Source organism: Heptranchias perlo, chromosome 7, assembly GCF_035084215.1.
Source record: "Heptranchias perlo isolate sHepPer1 chromosome 7, sHepPer1.hap1, whole genome shotgun sequence".
NCBI lineage: Eukaryota > Metazoa > Chordata > Chondrichthyes > Hexanchiformes > Hexanchidae > Heptranchias > Heptranchias perlo.
The window spans coordinates 52,616,071-52,631,576 of NC_090331.1; the positions used below are offsets into that span (position 1 = coordinate 52,616,071).

At 41.6% G+C, this 15,506-nt stretch overlaps 1 protein-coding gene across 2 annotated transcripts in view; it reads left to right on the forward strand.

Moving 5' to 3' along the window:
* The window catches only part of rapgef4a (Rap guanine nucleotide exchange factor 4a), a 243,012-nt gene extending 229,155 nt beyond the window's left edge, over positions 1-13,857 (forward strand). For both annotated transcript variants that reach the window (XM_067987555.1, XM_067987554.1), the window contains 5 exons: positions 7,488-7,538; positions 8,899-8,986; positions 9,254-9,318; positions 10,523-10,577; positions 12,162-13,857. In XM_067987555.1, coding sequence (XP_067843656.1) covers positions 7,488-7,538; positions 8,899-8,986; positions 9,254-9,318; positions 10,523-10,577; positions 12,162-12,289 — 387 coding nt within the window. In that variant the 3' untranslated portion in view covers positions 12,290-13,857. The remainder of the gene's footprint in view (positions 1-7,487; positions 7,539-8,898; positions 8,987-9,253; positions 9,319-10,522; positions 10,578-12,161) is intronic.
* Positions 13,858-15,506: the final 1,649 nt, after the last annotated feature.

Sequence of the window (15,506 nt, forward strand, 5' to 3'; positions counted from 1 at the left end):
CTGATCCCTAAAATCAGAGGACTGAGTCATGTGGCAAGACAGGAAAAAACTGGGATTTTCAGCATTGAAAGGAGGCAACTGAATTACAGTTATGAGGTAGACTGTATGGAAAAAGTAAATCTGGGACATCATAGACTAAACTGGGATAGTAGGGAAACACAGTAAAATTTAGGACTGATGTCTGGATGCTCTTCACACAGTGATCAACACAAGGAATGGATTTTTGGTTAGGAAAATGAAGGTGAAAAGCATATAATCATTTATACCTTTTGGACTCTGAGAAGTGGGGATTCTACTATCTTTCTGGACCAATGAGCTAAGATAGGCTGAATTGCTGCCTTCATCTGTATCAATCTTGCAATCACAAGATGTTTATGGATCAGGAAAGCCATCTTAGTTCATCCAGAAAGAAAATGAAAAACCAAAAAGCCCCTGCATTGGTTCTTAAATGATTCCAGGGTTTCTCCTCCACTACTCTTTCTGGAAGTCCATTCCATTTGTTGATCCTTTTTTTTATGTGAACTTGCCTTTTACTAGTTTGAACCTGTGTCCTCATGTCCTACTCTCATAATTCATTTTGAAGTAATTCTATAGATTTATCTTTTCTATACTATTTAGTATCTTAAAAACCTCAAAACATTCACCTCTCAGATGCCTATGTCTCTCTTTTCCTTCCTCATAACTCAGACCACTAACACTAGGGATCAACCCTCTGGCTGTTCTCAGCACTGCCTCCAATATTTGACTGTATCCCCTGTGTCTTGGTGACACAGAACTGGACATGTACACAGGTGTGGTCTGACCAGAGCAGTGTACAATTCCAGTATGACTTCCTCGGACTTCTATTGTTTTGTCCATGTAGTTCAGCATTCTGTTGGCTTTGTGGATTGCTGCTCTGCTTTGGTTCGACATATTGAGCGTTGAATCTGCTGTGATTACTAGGTCTCTTTCTCCATAATTATTTCAACACCATTCATGGAGTATGTATGAGGCCCAATTTTCCTTCCTACATGCGGTACTTTACACTTATATTAAATTTCATCTCCCATTGTTCTGCCTACTAACTTATTTTGTCCAACTCATTTAGTAATTTCTGAACTGCCTCTTCTGAATCCACTGCCCCATCTAATTTGATATCATCTGCAAATTCTGAAGCCAAGTCATTAATATACATTAGAAACCATAATGGTCCCAAAACCAATCCATAGAGGCCCTACTCAATGGGACCTAAATATGTAATCGGCCGAAAACAGGGGCTAAGTTGGTCCCCCTGCTGCTTAGCATGAAATAAGTGAGCTGTCAGCACAATTCGCGCTTTTCATTGGCAGCTCGCCTAACCGGGGAAGAGGGTGGATATCAGACTTCACTGGTGTCAGTTAAAGGCAGCCGGCACCTCTTAAAGGAGAGGTGCACTGTTGCTGCAGTCAGCTTCATTCTGAATGAAATGGCTGACAGAAGAGGTACTGGAAGGGCTTGCCACTTTTCAGATACAGCTCTGGAGGTGCTGGTGGAGGAGGTCAGCAGGAGGAGGGACCTCATCTTTCCATTCAGCGACAAGCAGGTTTCCCGACTAGCTTCATGGCAACAATGGACAGAGGTGGCAGAGCAGGTCAGCGCCAGAATCATTGCTCCAAGGACCCGGCTGCAATGTAGAAAAAAGTTTAGTGACCTGACGAGGGCCACTAAGGTAAGGCTGCTAAATCGCATCTCATTACTCTCTGCTTTGTCCTGCATTACTGTAGCCTCAGCAGTCATAAATCTCCTACCCCTGCTTCCCACCACTCTCCTCCATTTGCTGCAGCACACTTCACTCCACCTGCTTGTGCTGCTGTTGACACATTCTGCATCTACTACTGACCTCATTATCACTTTCCTCACCTCCTCATATCTGTGCCATCTTTCACACATCAGCAACACAACTCTACCCTGACATGCACATCCTCAAAAACATTTCTCCAGGCTAACACTAGCACACTCCCTTCTTTGTTGCAGGAGAAGCTGGCGCACAATAACAACAGACCAGGCAGCCACAGGAGGAGGATCTACGCACATCCTGTCTCCTCTGCAAGAGATAGTTATGGACGTGGTGGTTAGGGTGTGTGCTAGAACCGTAGATTCTTGAGAGGCTGGAGGAGAGGAACCGCAGGGTTTTTAGCCATCTCGCCCTCTTTTCCTTCTCACTGAAATCTCACCCCCACACTCTATGCATTGCAAAGGGCTGCTGCTTTCAGCAGCCACTCATCTGTCTCTGCTTACCCTTGCCACAACTGCTAACCCTTGTCCCTCTCTTCCCTTTCAGATCCTGGAACGCTAGAAGGCATAATGGGAACTGAGGAAGAGGTCTACAGCCCTCCAGAAGATACAGCATCATCCAACCTTATCCTAGCAAGCACCAGCTCAGAGACTGGTACTCCATGTAGTTTAGAGGCTAAAGTAGAGTTCTGCACTGAGACATTCAACAAGCTCAAGCGTGCAGGAGCATGGACAGTTGGATAAGATGGCCCAAGAAGCATGTCACCGAAGGGTGACCTCGCATCCTTGCCCTGGTGCAGAGTGTAAAAGTGAAGACCTTGGAATCAGCCTACAGAAAAAACTGTTGGCTATACAACATGCACTTCTAAGTGCACTGCGCAGTTTGCCATTGAATTTCCACACAATGGTAGAGAGCATGGAGAAGTCCAACTCCAATTTGTGCAGGCTCTTCACGTACGTCATCTGGACCATGCAGTCAACCATGTAGTGAGTGGACAGCTCTATGAACACTGCATTGGGACCCATAATGATGGAGCCTCTGGTGGCAGCTCTGACAGCTTTGATGGAAGCTCAGACTGCTGCCATCTTTGCTTCGGACTCCAGCATGTCCTCTGGCTTGCAAAGCGTGAAGGACCACATCAATAAGGGCTTAGAGAACGTCTCATCACTCCTGCACTGTGTTCTCACACAGAACAGTGTAAGTGCTGATGTGCAGCCCCATGAGAGTGGCATTGGCTCCATTGGAGAGGCAGATACTGTCCTTTCTCAGGATTACAACATGCCTGTTGCCCCACCACATGCTCAACCAGTGCCTTTTTTAGTAGACAGTGAGCTGGGCCACACTGCCCCCGCAATATTGCAATCTACAACTAGACACTCTATGGCCAGAGCTACTCCAGATCGCCCACCACAGCCATTTCAGGAGTCCTTAATGGAAGTTCAGCAGCCTTCTACCTCCCTTGCTGCTGCCACTGGAGATGCACCTTGTAAGAGCAGTAGACTAGGTAAACAAATGCAGAAAACAGACAGTAGGACTTTGCACAAGGGTGATTTTTAGTTCTCCACGTTCAGTATAAGCAATTGTCAAATGAAGAGTGATAAAACATCTTAGTATAGTAAACTTTTTTTTCTTCGATTACTTTTTGGTCTTCATATTCTTAGTCATGTAAGAGCAACACCCATGAAGTTGAACTGTATGGTGGCATTTAAATGGTAGTTGCGAGGATTGTGTTAGGTGGATGAAGGGATTGTTAGTGCAATGGGGAGGAGAGGAAACATTCCTGAGAATCTCTCATCAATGAGGTGCTGCCTGAACGCTCTGGCAGCTGGCAGCACTACTGGGCCTTGCTCTTCCTCTGCAGCCTCAGCTTCCCTCCCTAAACCTCTGCAGCCTCACCACTTCTCTCTCTCCTTTAAGACCCTCCTTAAAACTTATCTCTTTGACCAAGCTTTTAGTCACCGCTCTTATATCTCCTTCTTCAGCTCAGTGTCAGTTCTTTTGTTTAATGTGCTTCTGTGAAGTGGCTTGGAACAATTTCCTATGTTAAAGACGTTAAATAAATGCAAGTTGTTGTTATTGTTACTGAGTCTAGTACTTTCCACTCATCCTCGATAGTCCACTATTCCTTCATTGTTGTTGGGGCACAGTATTGGAATTCCCTACCCAGCACCATTGTGGGAGCACCATCAAAAAAGGAGTGCAGGGGTTCAAGGAGAAGGCTTGTCAGCGGCCCCAGGGCAACTAGGAATGGGCTTTGAAAAGGTAGCATTCCCACATCCCGATAGCAAATAATAAAACAATGGGCTCGATGTTAGCAGGCCTGCGGGTTCGCGGCGGGGGGGGGGCTATTGGGCGCGTGGGTAACGCGCCCGGTGAAATTAGTCAGCCACCTGCGCGATTGCAGCCCACTTGGATCCACTTACCTTGTCTTCCGGGTTCCCCACTGCTGATCTGCGCTTCGGGCGGGCTGCGCATGCGCAGTAAGATCTGTCAGCTGGAGGAGCTCTATTTAAAGGGGCAGTCCTCAACTGACAGATGCTGCAACAAATAGAAAAAATTACAGCATGGAGCAGCCCAGGGGGAAGGCTGCTCCCAGTTTAATGATGCCTCACTCCAGGTATCAATACATGGGGTGAGGAGGAGGGGGAGGACAGAGATCTTCCCCCCCCCCCCCCCCCCCCACCCCGGCGGGCGGGAGGAAGCGGCCTGCCTCTGCCACCAGGAAGGCCTGGCTCGAGGTGGCAGAGGAGGTCACCGGCACCACCAACATATCACGCACCTGCATATAGTGCAGGAGGCGCTCCAATGACCTCAGTAGGTCAGCCAAAGTGAGTACACTTACTCATTCCCCTACACTCCATCTGCCACATCACCGTCCCCACCCCACATCTCCTTCTGCACCACCAACACTACTCTGTCACATCACCCGTCATACCCACTCAAACCTCATCCTCATCTTACCTGCACTTACTCGCCTTGCCAGTACTCATCCTGCCACTACCACTCAACCCAATCCTCATACAGCCTCATGGCTCTATCTCATACTCACCCTCTCGTGCATCTCTTTCACAGTCAGCCTCACTCAACCTGCCACTACCTGTGCTGCAGCCACAGGGCATGCATCACATATGTGCAGTAGGCAGCGTAAGGCAAACGTGTCGTGAGCATGAAGGGGATGCACAAGGGTGTTTGAGGGTTTGTCATGGTTTTTACTTATATTGAATTTCTGACCAACTCACATTACATATTATATTGGCACCACTATTGCCACGTCTTTGCGAATCTTGTCTGGTTTGTGCAATAATGCCCTTTCCTGAGGATCACTATGAAGACCCACAACTGATGCCACCCATTGTGTCACTGCAGAGTGGGTGTAGGTGTATTTGCAGGGCTCTTTTTTGTGCAGACGGCTGAGAGATGTCGGCGATGTCCCCGGTGGCACCCTGGAAGGATGTGGAGGAGAAGTTGTTGAGGGCAGTGGTGACTTTGAGAGCGACAGGTAAGATGGTGCTCGGGCCAGCCAGGAGCAGCTCGGCATGAAGGAGGCTGCAGATGTCCACGACTACATGTCGAGTGACTCTGAGCCTCCGTGTGCACTGCTGCTCAGAGAGGTCCAGGAAGCTGAGCCTCGGTCTGTGGACCCTGTGGCGAGGGTAGTGCCCTCTGCGACGCATCTCTCTGCGGTTACCCTCCCTCCTGCTGCACAGGTGGATGTGTCACAGCACTCTGTTGTGGAGCTCCACGTGTCAGAGGTGGACCGCGAGGCTGGTGAGGCTGGTGATACTGTTCGCCCTCCAAGGAGGTCATGACTGCAGCTACGGCAGCCCCCATCCGGAAGATGTACATCTGAGGGGGTCCGCAAGGTCGGTAAGTGTGTCCTCACACCGGGGTTGCGGTTCCAGGTCGGTGAATTTTCTTGTTAGGAGGAGGGTGGTGGAGGCCAAACTTTGTCCAATGTGACGGAGTGGCCACCTGTCGAATGCACCTTTGCAGCTGCCACAGGCTGCTGGCTGCAACACCTCCGTTTGAACTGGGAGTGTTTCCCCCAGTATGGGAAACAGTCTCAGTTCAGTGTAAAATCCCACCCCTCCTAATAAAACAGCTCAATCAGGTCTGTAAACGACCTGAACGAGCAACATAAATACTTTCAAGTGGCATCCCGCTGGCTGAAATTGCCTGCGGGATTCCCACCAGCGGGGGCTGCGCGCGCACGCTGGCGCGTCAGTGGGGAACCCGGAAGTGGGTGGGTTGGAGCCGGGCTCCGGTCCCGCTCCGGGATTCCCCGATTTTCGGATCCACCCCGCCAGGAACGCACCCGATAGCGGGTGCTAAAATGATGCCCATTGAGTCAGCAAGCATGAAACTAGGCTAGTTGCTATGGTAATTTGAAGTATTAATTAGCTACCCAAAGGGGACATGACTAAGGGTGGCTCTCATTTATAGCCTTAAGTGATTGACAACTCAGCAGGCCAAATTCCTGATCTCTCTCTCTCTCTCTCTCTCTCTCTAATTATGATATCTAATCTCATGATGGAATCTATCTCCCTTATTTGCATCTTTTGCCAACTGTTAAGTCTTCAGTGTCCGTCCTTTTTCATGTTTTAGGATTTCTTTATAGGCTCATGGACGCTCGCTGGACAAATGCCATACGGGTCAACCACAAGTTCAAAATTATCTTCAGTTGAGAACTATTTGGCACAATGGTTCACTTTTTTTCTGTAGATGGACTAAAGAAATTTGCAACTAGGTGACAAATGAATTTGTCTCTAATAAGCATTAGATGGACATTGTAGACAACCTCTATATGTTTAAGTATTTATTTGATACCTTTATTTGATTTTAAGAGATACATTTTTGAGTACCTTTGTTCCTACTGCAACGTCAAAGGGTGCCGGGGTATATCCCAGGGAGCAGTCCTGTACCATTTTCTACAGCACATGTGGAGGTGGCACATCAAGACTTTTGAGCCATATATACTCCCACGTGAAGGGTTACTTCATTGATGCCACTTCAGGTTTAGTGTCAGTAAAGTTAATGAAGTGTCAAATTTGTTATTTTTTGTATCAGAGGAGGGAGCATAAGCTCAAAGTTGCTTTTAAAAAAAAGCATAAACTCCAGTATTGTCTTTGTTACCGTTTATCTGTTTTTAATAAACCTATTCTGTAGTTTATAGCTTAAGCTATGGTCCAATAGAGTGCTTGTTATATTACTTACTGAAGTCTAGGAGATCATGGGAGGGCTAATGACGTATTCAGTAAGCTAAATACGGTGACAAGAGTTTCTGTTCAATCCCTGAGAGAGGTATATTAAGATACTCCCCAATTTGTGGAGAGTGGGGGCTCACTTACGGGAGTGGCCTGTGGTGCTGACCATGAGGAAAATATCCAAAAATGGAACACTCCCATTAACACATATGGTAAAGAGAGAAGTGCCACACACTGGAGCTCCATGGGATGAGGGATTTGTTATCACCATAGGAGAGGGTGCAGGGTTAAGAAATCTGTGTAGTCAAGGCAAAGTAAGAATATACTTAATGCAATAATTAAATGCATCATAACAGTGGATTGAGATAAATAACTTCACTTGTAAAGCAGACCATAATACATTTGGGAATTATCCAGTTAGTCTCTGTTGTGTAGATTTTACCAAATGATACTGCTGCCCATGACATTCTTGGTATTTTCACATCTGTACTTTTAATATAAAATGTAAAATCTCACCCCTATCTTTGCAGAAACTTCCAAGTAAATTCAAGAAAATCTATTCAGAATTTGAAAGCTTAATGGTGCGTATGCTTTAATTTTTACAGTAATTTTAAAAGTATTGATAAAGATACACAACAATCATTACATTTGGGTCTTGTTGATTTCCACTATAAATTTCTGGATTATTGTGGGTTGTAGATTGCTAAACAAACTATTCTCTCCCAATTTTAGAATAACCCCTCCCAAATTCTCACTGCTTTTTAGGCTGCAAATCTGGTCCCAAGATGCAGGTACATCGCATTTATGACATCATCATGCATGTTGTATGTGCTATAGATATTGTCTGTGGTGTATAGCACATATAGCACACAATGTACATAATCATGTCACGAATGTGACATGTGTATCTTGGAAATTTGTCTTGCAGTGACTGCAGACTTAAGAGTTATCCACATGGGTATCGGTGTATGTTTTTATGGGATATTGGAGTGTGTTATTATACGGGTATATTGGTGAGTATTATTTTATTGGGCTATGTAGTTTTATTAGGTATCAGCGTATGTTATAGTGAAGTTCCAAACTAGAACCTGATATTTGCTAATTTTCTTGTGGTTTTTGGGATCCAATTTTCCTCTTCATTTTCTTCTGGTTTTTGATGCTAAAAATAGAACTTGAAAACAACCAAAACAGCCTGTTTTTTAAATCAGCAATACGAAAGAAAGAAAAAAAGAACTTGTATTTGTGTAGCACCTTCAACGTCCTCAGAACAGCTCAAAGTGCTTCATAGCCAATGGATTACTTTTGAAGTGTTCTTTTCTAGGCAAATACAGCAGCCAATATGAGCACAGCAATGTACCACAAACAATAATGAAATAAATGACCAGATAATCTGTGTTGGTGATGTCGATTGAAGAATGAATATTGGCTAGGACACAGAACTTCCTGCTCTTTTTTCAAACAGCAATATGAGATCTTTTACATCCATCTGAACAGGCAGAGGGAGCCTTAGTTTATGGTCTTATCCAAAAGATGGCATCTAAGACAAAGCAGCACTCAGTAGTGCACTTAAGTGGCAGCCTAGATTATGTGCTCAAACCCTAGAGTAGGGCTTGAACCAATTTTAATTACCTTTAAGTACACATATAAATTTATTACAGACAGTATTTTTAATCAGGCTCATAAAAACTGTACAGCAAAAATACACACACATATTTCATTTGGTCAGGAAGTAAAGGCTTTTTTTGAAGGAAAAATCTATCTTGTGCTTTTTCTACCTCCTGGAAGTCATTATTTCTAAAATTCTTTTTTGTTTAAAGCTAAAGTACTTGCTTTATACTTATGTAAGTAGTTGTATTTCACTTAAGCACAAACCTGCTTAGCATTTCTGCTACAGTGAATTAATTATTGAATGAATATTAAATACTAAACAATTCTGTATAGGATCCTTCCAGGAACCATAGGGCATACAGACTTGCAGTAGCTAAACTGGAGCCACCAATCATTCCCTTCATGCCTTTACTTATAAAAGGTAATTCAATCATACTTCCTTCCTTGTGCATTGCATTGCAAATGTAATTTGTCAAGCTGCTAACCATGGATTGTTTTTATTGGTGTAATAACTTCATCCAATACAGTTAAATAAGAACAAGCAATAATTATAATACTTAGCTAAAGCTGGTTAAGTCATGTTACCTAATTAAATTAATCAGTTCAGGAATGTGTGAAGAATGTAATGCCAGCTTGAGGTCTTTTGCAATTGTAAGAAATTGTTTGCTGATTGCCTCTTTCTTTACAGACATGACATTTACCCATGAAGGCAACAAAACATTCATTGATAATCTCGTCAATTTTGAAAAAATGGTAAGCTTCAAAACGTGTGTTTTTACGGGGAGCACGAAGAGCAATTTCCAGCTGCGCTGAAGTTATTGATCTGTTTTCACCCTTTTAAAATTTGTGGTAGCTTTATTTTTTGCTACACTTTGTGTTTCAGCTTTAACATTATGTAGAGAACATAGTGATATGTTCTTTCATTTTTTAAATGGAAAATATCAAAACTGTTCAGTTTCTAATATTGTACGTACGTATTAATTGTTACATTTGTTTTTACCTTCTGCTGTAGCTAACTTTACAAGCAACAATAACAACTGAAATTACAAGGTTATGCTGATAGGGTTAGACGAAGTGGGAAGAGACTCATACAGGGCATAAACACTGGCATAGACCAGTTGGGCTGAATGGCCTGTTCCTGTGCTGTACAATCTATGTAATGAGTTATATGAGAATTCAGTTCCCAAACTTGATGATCAAGTTAGATGTACATGTGCAATGCCAATTAGAAACAAATCTATTTTGAACCCACTTTGTTATACTCCCTATAACCAATTTTCAGAGAATTATCCATATTTTCAAATGTAGATTAAAATTTAGCATTTTGAGGTTGTGGATTTTCCCTCCTCCCTCACCACCCCTCTTTTGATGGTAATGACTCATTTTCACTTCAGTTCCAAAGACACTAGTAACTCTCGAGTACTGTGTGATCAGAAGCAAGAACTTTGCCTTATTCCTCCCACCTCCCCCCACCCCCAGTCCAAAGCCCTCGGACATGGAGGAAAATTGTCGAGCCTCACTGATACAGCAGCTAAGACCTGGGACCTTTCTAGTCTACATGGCTTAAGACTACGTCATGGAAGGTTGTGTTTTAATAAAAACTCAATTTATGTATGGAAAAATTGTTCACTTATAAATGTGTAATGTTTCACTAAGGTTTAAAATTCATTGAACATATAGTTTCCATGTAATGCAGTCATTTCACTCTATGCTGGAGCTCACTTTATATCATAATATTTCTGAATTACAGCACATTATCTCACACTTGATATATATTTGGCAATCAAAATTTGGAAAGATGTTGAGTAAATATGGGATTCATACAAAAACTTTTTTTTTCATTGTTTTAAGAGTTGAGCATCAATAGGCCTACTGACGGTACAGTTGTTGTTGTTTAAATAATATTTTTATGTTTCTGTAGTTTGATTGACTTTAGCTTTTTTAATTTTTGTTTCAGCATATGATTGGTAACACAGTAAGGACAGCCAGGCACTGCAGAAGTCAGCCTTTCAGTAAGTCAGTAGCATGTGAATATGAACTGAGTTCCAGGTATTCTCTGAGCTTAAGATCCCTGCTCTCTGATTTGTCACTCCTACTTGAACTTGTGTCAGAGGATTCTCTGAGCAATCTAGAAGTGAAAAGATCCAAATTCGTCACAATCATATTAACAATGTATAAAAAATGTTGCTGAAAACGTTTGCATTCAAGCTGGTGGTGAGTAGTAAACTTAATCCTCAGATACATCAATGGATTCCAAATGCATTTTGTGACGAGGACAGGCTACTGTTGCTAAATTCCTGAAGGAGATTAGAAGTTAATTTCACAGTAAGGGAGCAGGAAGAATCATACAACTCAGCAGGAACAAACTGGAAAGAGCACAAAAAGCTCCGGTTGATTTTTACTTTGACCTTGAGATTAACTCAATAATCCAGTCTGTACATACAAAACATTATCTTGTTGATGATGGGTGCCTTACGACCTTACTATCTTTCCACTGATTTCTCATGTGATTCAGCGAATGAATGCTTTATCCCTTTCACTATATTATTAGTGTGGCCTAATGACTAGTGTGAACTATACCAAATTGGGATTCCTGCATTTCTCCAATTTTCTAAGTACTTTAATTCATAACTGGGCCAAAATGTATTTTATTTAGTGAGTTTTAGCACTTTTATTACAATATTCATATTCATAATTAAATGTTTTTTAGTATACTTTTATGTAGCTCGGTGTCTTTCTGGGGACTAGGGTGCACTGGAGAAATTTGCCTCATGCACCATTAATGTTTATGGGACAATTTTGTTTTCTTTACTTTTTTCCTGCTAGTGAACAAATAGAGAAAGAAACAAAATCCTACAAAACAGCATTTTGAATTTCTGTCCCATTTTTTTTTTCCTGCCTTTTTTTCCTTTGCAGAGGAATTGAAGAATGGCAACATTCTGCTTCCAATGTATCATCCCTGAAGGAGTTCTTAATGCCCGCTGTAAAATATTAACACTGGTGCTCAGGGGCAGTATTCAGTTTGGGTGCATGTCGGGCAGGCAGTGGGCGGAGCAATTGGAACATCCGCCCAATGGCCCAAACCATTTTTACAGTCGGGCCTCATTTAAATACTTTCAGCAAGCTGTCATTCCTCAGTAAGCACTGACGGGCAGCTCCCGATCGAGGCGGGGGCGGCGGAGGAGTTTTTCTGCATGAATGGGATTTAAAGCAGATGAAAATCGTCCCCATTAGAGCAATGGCATTCTGCACTATTCATCTCCTTCATTTGTGGCATGGAAATACTGCATCAGCCACTCAGAGGGAATCAAATATACTGTTTGTGTGCTGCTCATAGTACAAGTACTATTTAGTGCATAATAAAAGGGAATAAAAATCTTAGCCCCTTTAGGCACTAAGAAACACAGGACCGGAAAAGACTATTGCAGTCCATCCGGCCAGTCCCAAAGTTTAAAATGATCATACTGTACTCTCATACCCCACAATCACTTATTTCATCAACCCTGCTTCTTCTTGAATCATAAAATTTGTTGACATTTCCTAAATCTAAATTTTTGGTGCAATTTTTTCAGTTAACAATATTTCTCTTTTGTCAGATCCAGATTCATCACTCGCAAACAAGAACCATCAGGATGTGCGTGCATATGTCCGACAGCTGAATGTAATCGACAATCAGAGGACTTTATCACAACTGTCTCACAGATTGGAACCACGCCGATCCTAATAACAGTCATTTTCCACTATTGCACTGCCATAAAAGAAAATATTTATTGTATTTCAGCACAATGGGCATTCTGTGGTTTGTAGTATTAAGAATAATTATTATTGAAACTGGGCATTATTGTAACTGCCTTCGTTCCAGAGGAAGGAAGATCATTCCGGATTGGAATAAACTTTAGCCCCCTGTTACAACTACTATAACTGCCTCTTCCAAGATTTGGAATTCATACTATTTTTCATAAAGACCAAAATATCCTCTACACCTTTTTAAATATTGCTTGATGGAGATAAGAAAGTAGGGTTTTCTTTTTTCTAGTTTCTTGTGTACATCGCAGAAGAATTTGTGCCCAGAGTTGCCCTATATGTTCTTAAGCACACTGATGACTTAGCTGTTTAATATATGAATCAGTTGACATTTGTTCAGATTCTATAAGCAGATTGTTTTGTTTTAAGATGATGAGGGCACAAAATGTTTGCTATTTTTACTAATTGATGCTTCTAAAAAGTATTTCTAAAGTTTCCACATTAAACTTAAACTGGGAAAATAGCACAAACTGCACAAGGTGAAATTGATGAAGTAGTCCAGCATTTCATGTAACTTTTTTGGGTTTCAATATTCTCAGTAAGCTTTGGTCCTTTCACCTACATGAATTTTAATTGTGACTGAATACAGGCATTTTCTGTTTGCTTAGAAGGCGCTTCATTCGAAATGTTAGTTGCTCCATGCAGCTCCAAACAGCATGGTGCAGGAGCCTGCTGTTCTTGTCAGTACCACACTACTTTAATTAAACACCGCACAGCTAACTAATCTTGAGCACCCCACTGACACCAGACTTTTAATCTTCATAGAATCTTTTGTAACTTGTACTTTTAAAAAAATATATATTTCTAATAAGCAAGTCTTAATTTAGAAGCTGCAAAATATGTGTCCAGAATGCACCAGATTTACTTTCTGAAATTTCAATCTCTTCCTCCCCTCACCCCCAGGGAACCATATCCCCAGGCACCTGAAAATGTTATTAAACATCATGTTGTTACAGCACCACATAGTGTCAGAAATCTGTGGGAAACCCTGAATGTTGATTATTTGTTTTAACAATATTAAACAGAGTAAATAGTTTTTAAAAAATCAATGACAGTTCTATAATGGATACTGTGCCAAAAGAATTGCTTATTTTATTTATTGTTTCATTTTAATAATTTAATGCATGTTTAAAGATTGGTCTGCAACCTATTACATTAAATTGCATTTCTGCTGTAGAGATTTGAAGTTTTCAGTGCCATGTATTCATTGTCTATAAATAATGTCATTAAATGTACAGTAATTAAATGTATCTGATGTTAGCACAAATAAAGCAAGCATTGCATTGTACACAGTATGGTGCGTTGCCCCAAGTCAAATAAAAGCTAAGCTGTTTCTACAAAATGTAGCTGCTAAATCTGGTTTTCGTGTAAACTGGTACTAAGCAGTTGCTCTGCCATTCATTAACACAGATTAAAATGTTAATTCAATTGAATTCTATTATCTAGTACTCTGTAGGACTGGTTTTCCTGTCCTGAATGCATTGTATTTCACCAGTTCAGAGGAAAATGGGGCAAAGACTTATAATGTGGAGTCTTTGCCCCTTTTGCATATTATGCACATTTTGTGGCAGGCCAAGTAAACCAGAAACAGGTGGGAGCTTCAATATGATATGAAATTGACACCAGTACCACCATAAAGCTATTATGTCTTTTTCCAGCCTTTATGCAAGGTTTATCTGGCTTCCAAAGGACTCTCACATAAATGGGCATGCTGAATTCCTAGGTGTTGAGTAGTACCCAGAAGTGAGCTTAAAGGGCCAAAAAGAGGATTCATTCTGTCTTTTGAGTCCATTATGCTCTCATTTACCTTAATTTTTTTCTCTCTCCTGGCAGTGATAAGTACTGTGGCCTCAACCTGCCTCCACTTCCATCCCGGCACGCTAAAATACAGACTAATGGACATGATGCCATGGAGTGGCATAGAGGTTGATGCTCTTCACAACTACATCCTGCAACATCACAGTTACTTCAGTAGCTATCAAACAGGGGGTCAGGTGCTGGGCTGCTCCATCACTTGTCTGCAGATTCATGTCTGTACATGGGATTTCCTTTTCCCCTTTCGTCAGTGACTTCTTAATCCCCAGTCTCTCCTTGAAAAAAGATGCTAATGAGCTGAGATACTTCTTGACCTTTCAAAAGGTTTTCTCTTTATCTTCCCTCCCCCCCTCCCCCCCAACCTTATTGTGACATTTCCCTTTAATTGTCCCCATCGCATTAAATTTCTCTTACACAGAATTTTCCACTTCTACAAAATGTTATACTCTGAACACCTGCCTGGATTTGTGAATAATTATGCAAATTGACCCAGGAAATTTAAGTGATATTATCACCTTACCAGGAATTTGTACCAGTTCTTAACCATTTAGACATGTTTACATCAGTGGGTGAAAAATAGCCCCAATGTTTCTAAAAGTAGTTTAATTTTTTTTACCAAATTAGCCTGCTTTTATATTATCTCAGTTTAATACACCACAGGTCTGTACAGTCAGTTGTAGCATCAGCCTTCTGACTGATAAAACATAATTTTTCAAGTTTTAAACTAAATGCAGGAAGAAATGTTTTTCCAAAATTTGACTGTCCTGCATATGCTAATAGGTGCCCACTGAAGACTAGCTTTCACCAGCAAGGTTCTGGTGTTCAAGTTAGTTGTGTCGTCTTCTTAAACCTAATAAATAGCAACATTTGAATAACATACTTGCCAGCCACTGCAAGTGTATCGTGATTTTTTTTTTGATTAGAAACCTTGTTTGGGAGAGTTGATTCTGTATTCTGTGCACTAAAATATGTTTTCTTTGGCCTCACAGCATCAAAGATAATTAACCCAGTTGTGGGAATTTAAAAGCTAACCTGTTTCAATTTTGCTTAGCTATGAATTTTCACAAAAGAATCAAGACTTCCAACATTGCCCCAGTACACCATGCCACAAAATGAAAAGTTCCCTAAAACTGACCTGTTGCATGCTGGTTGAGCACAACTACAGAATAGTGTTTGCCAACTAAACATCCCACCACACTTACTGATAAGGTACATGCACACCTGTCCAGGTTTGTGTATCACCAAATATAGGTATGTATGAGGCAGTTATTTTGCCCACTCTACTCCTCTTGGATTTACCTCCTCTGCTTGACTGCCTCTGA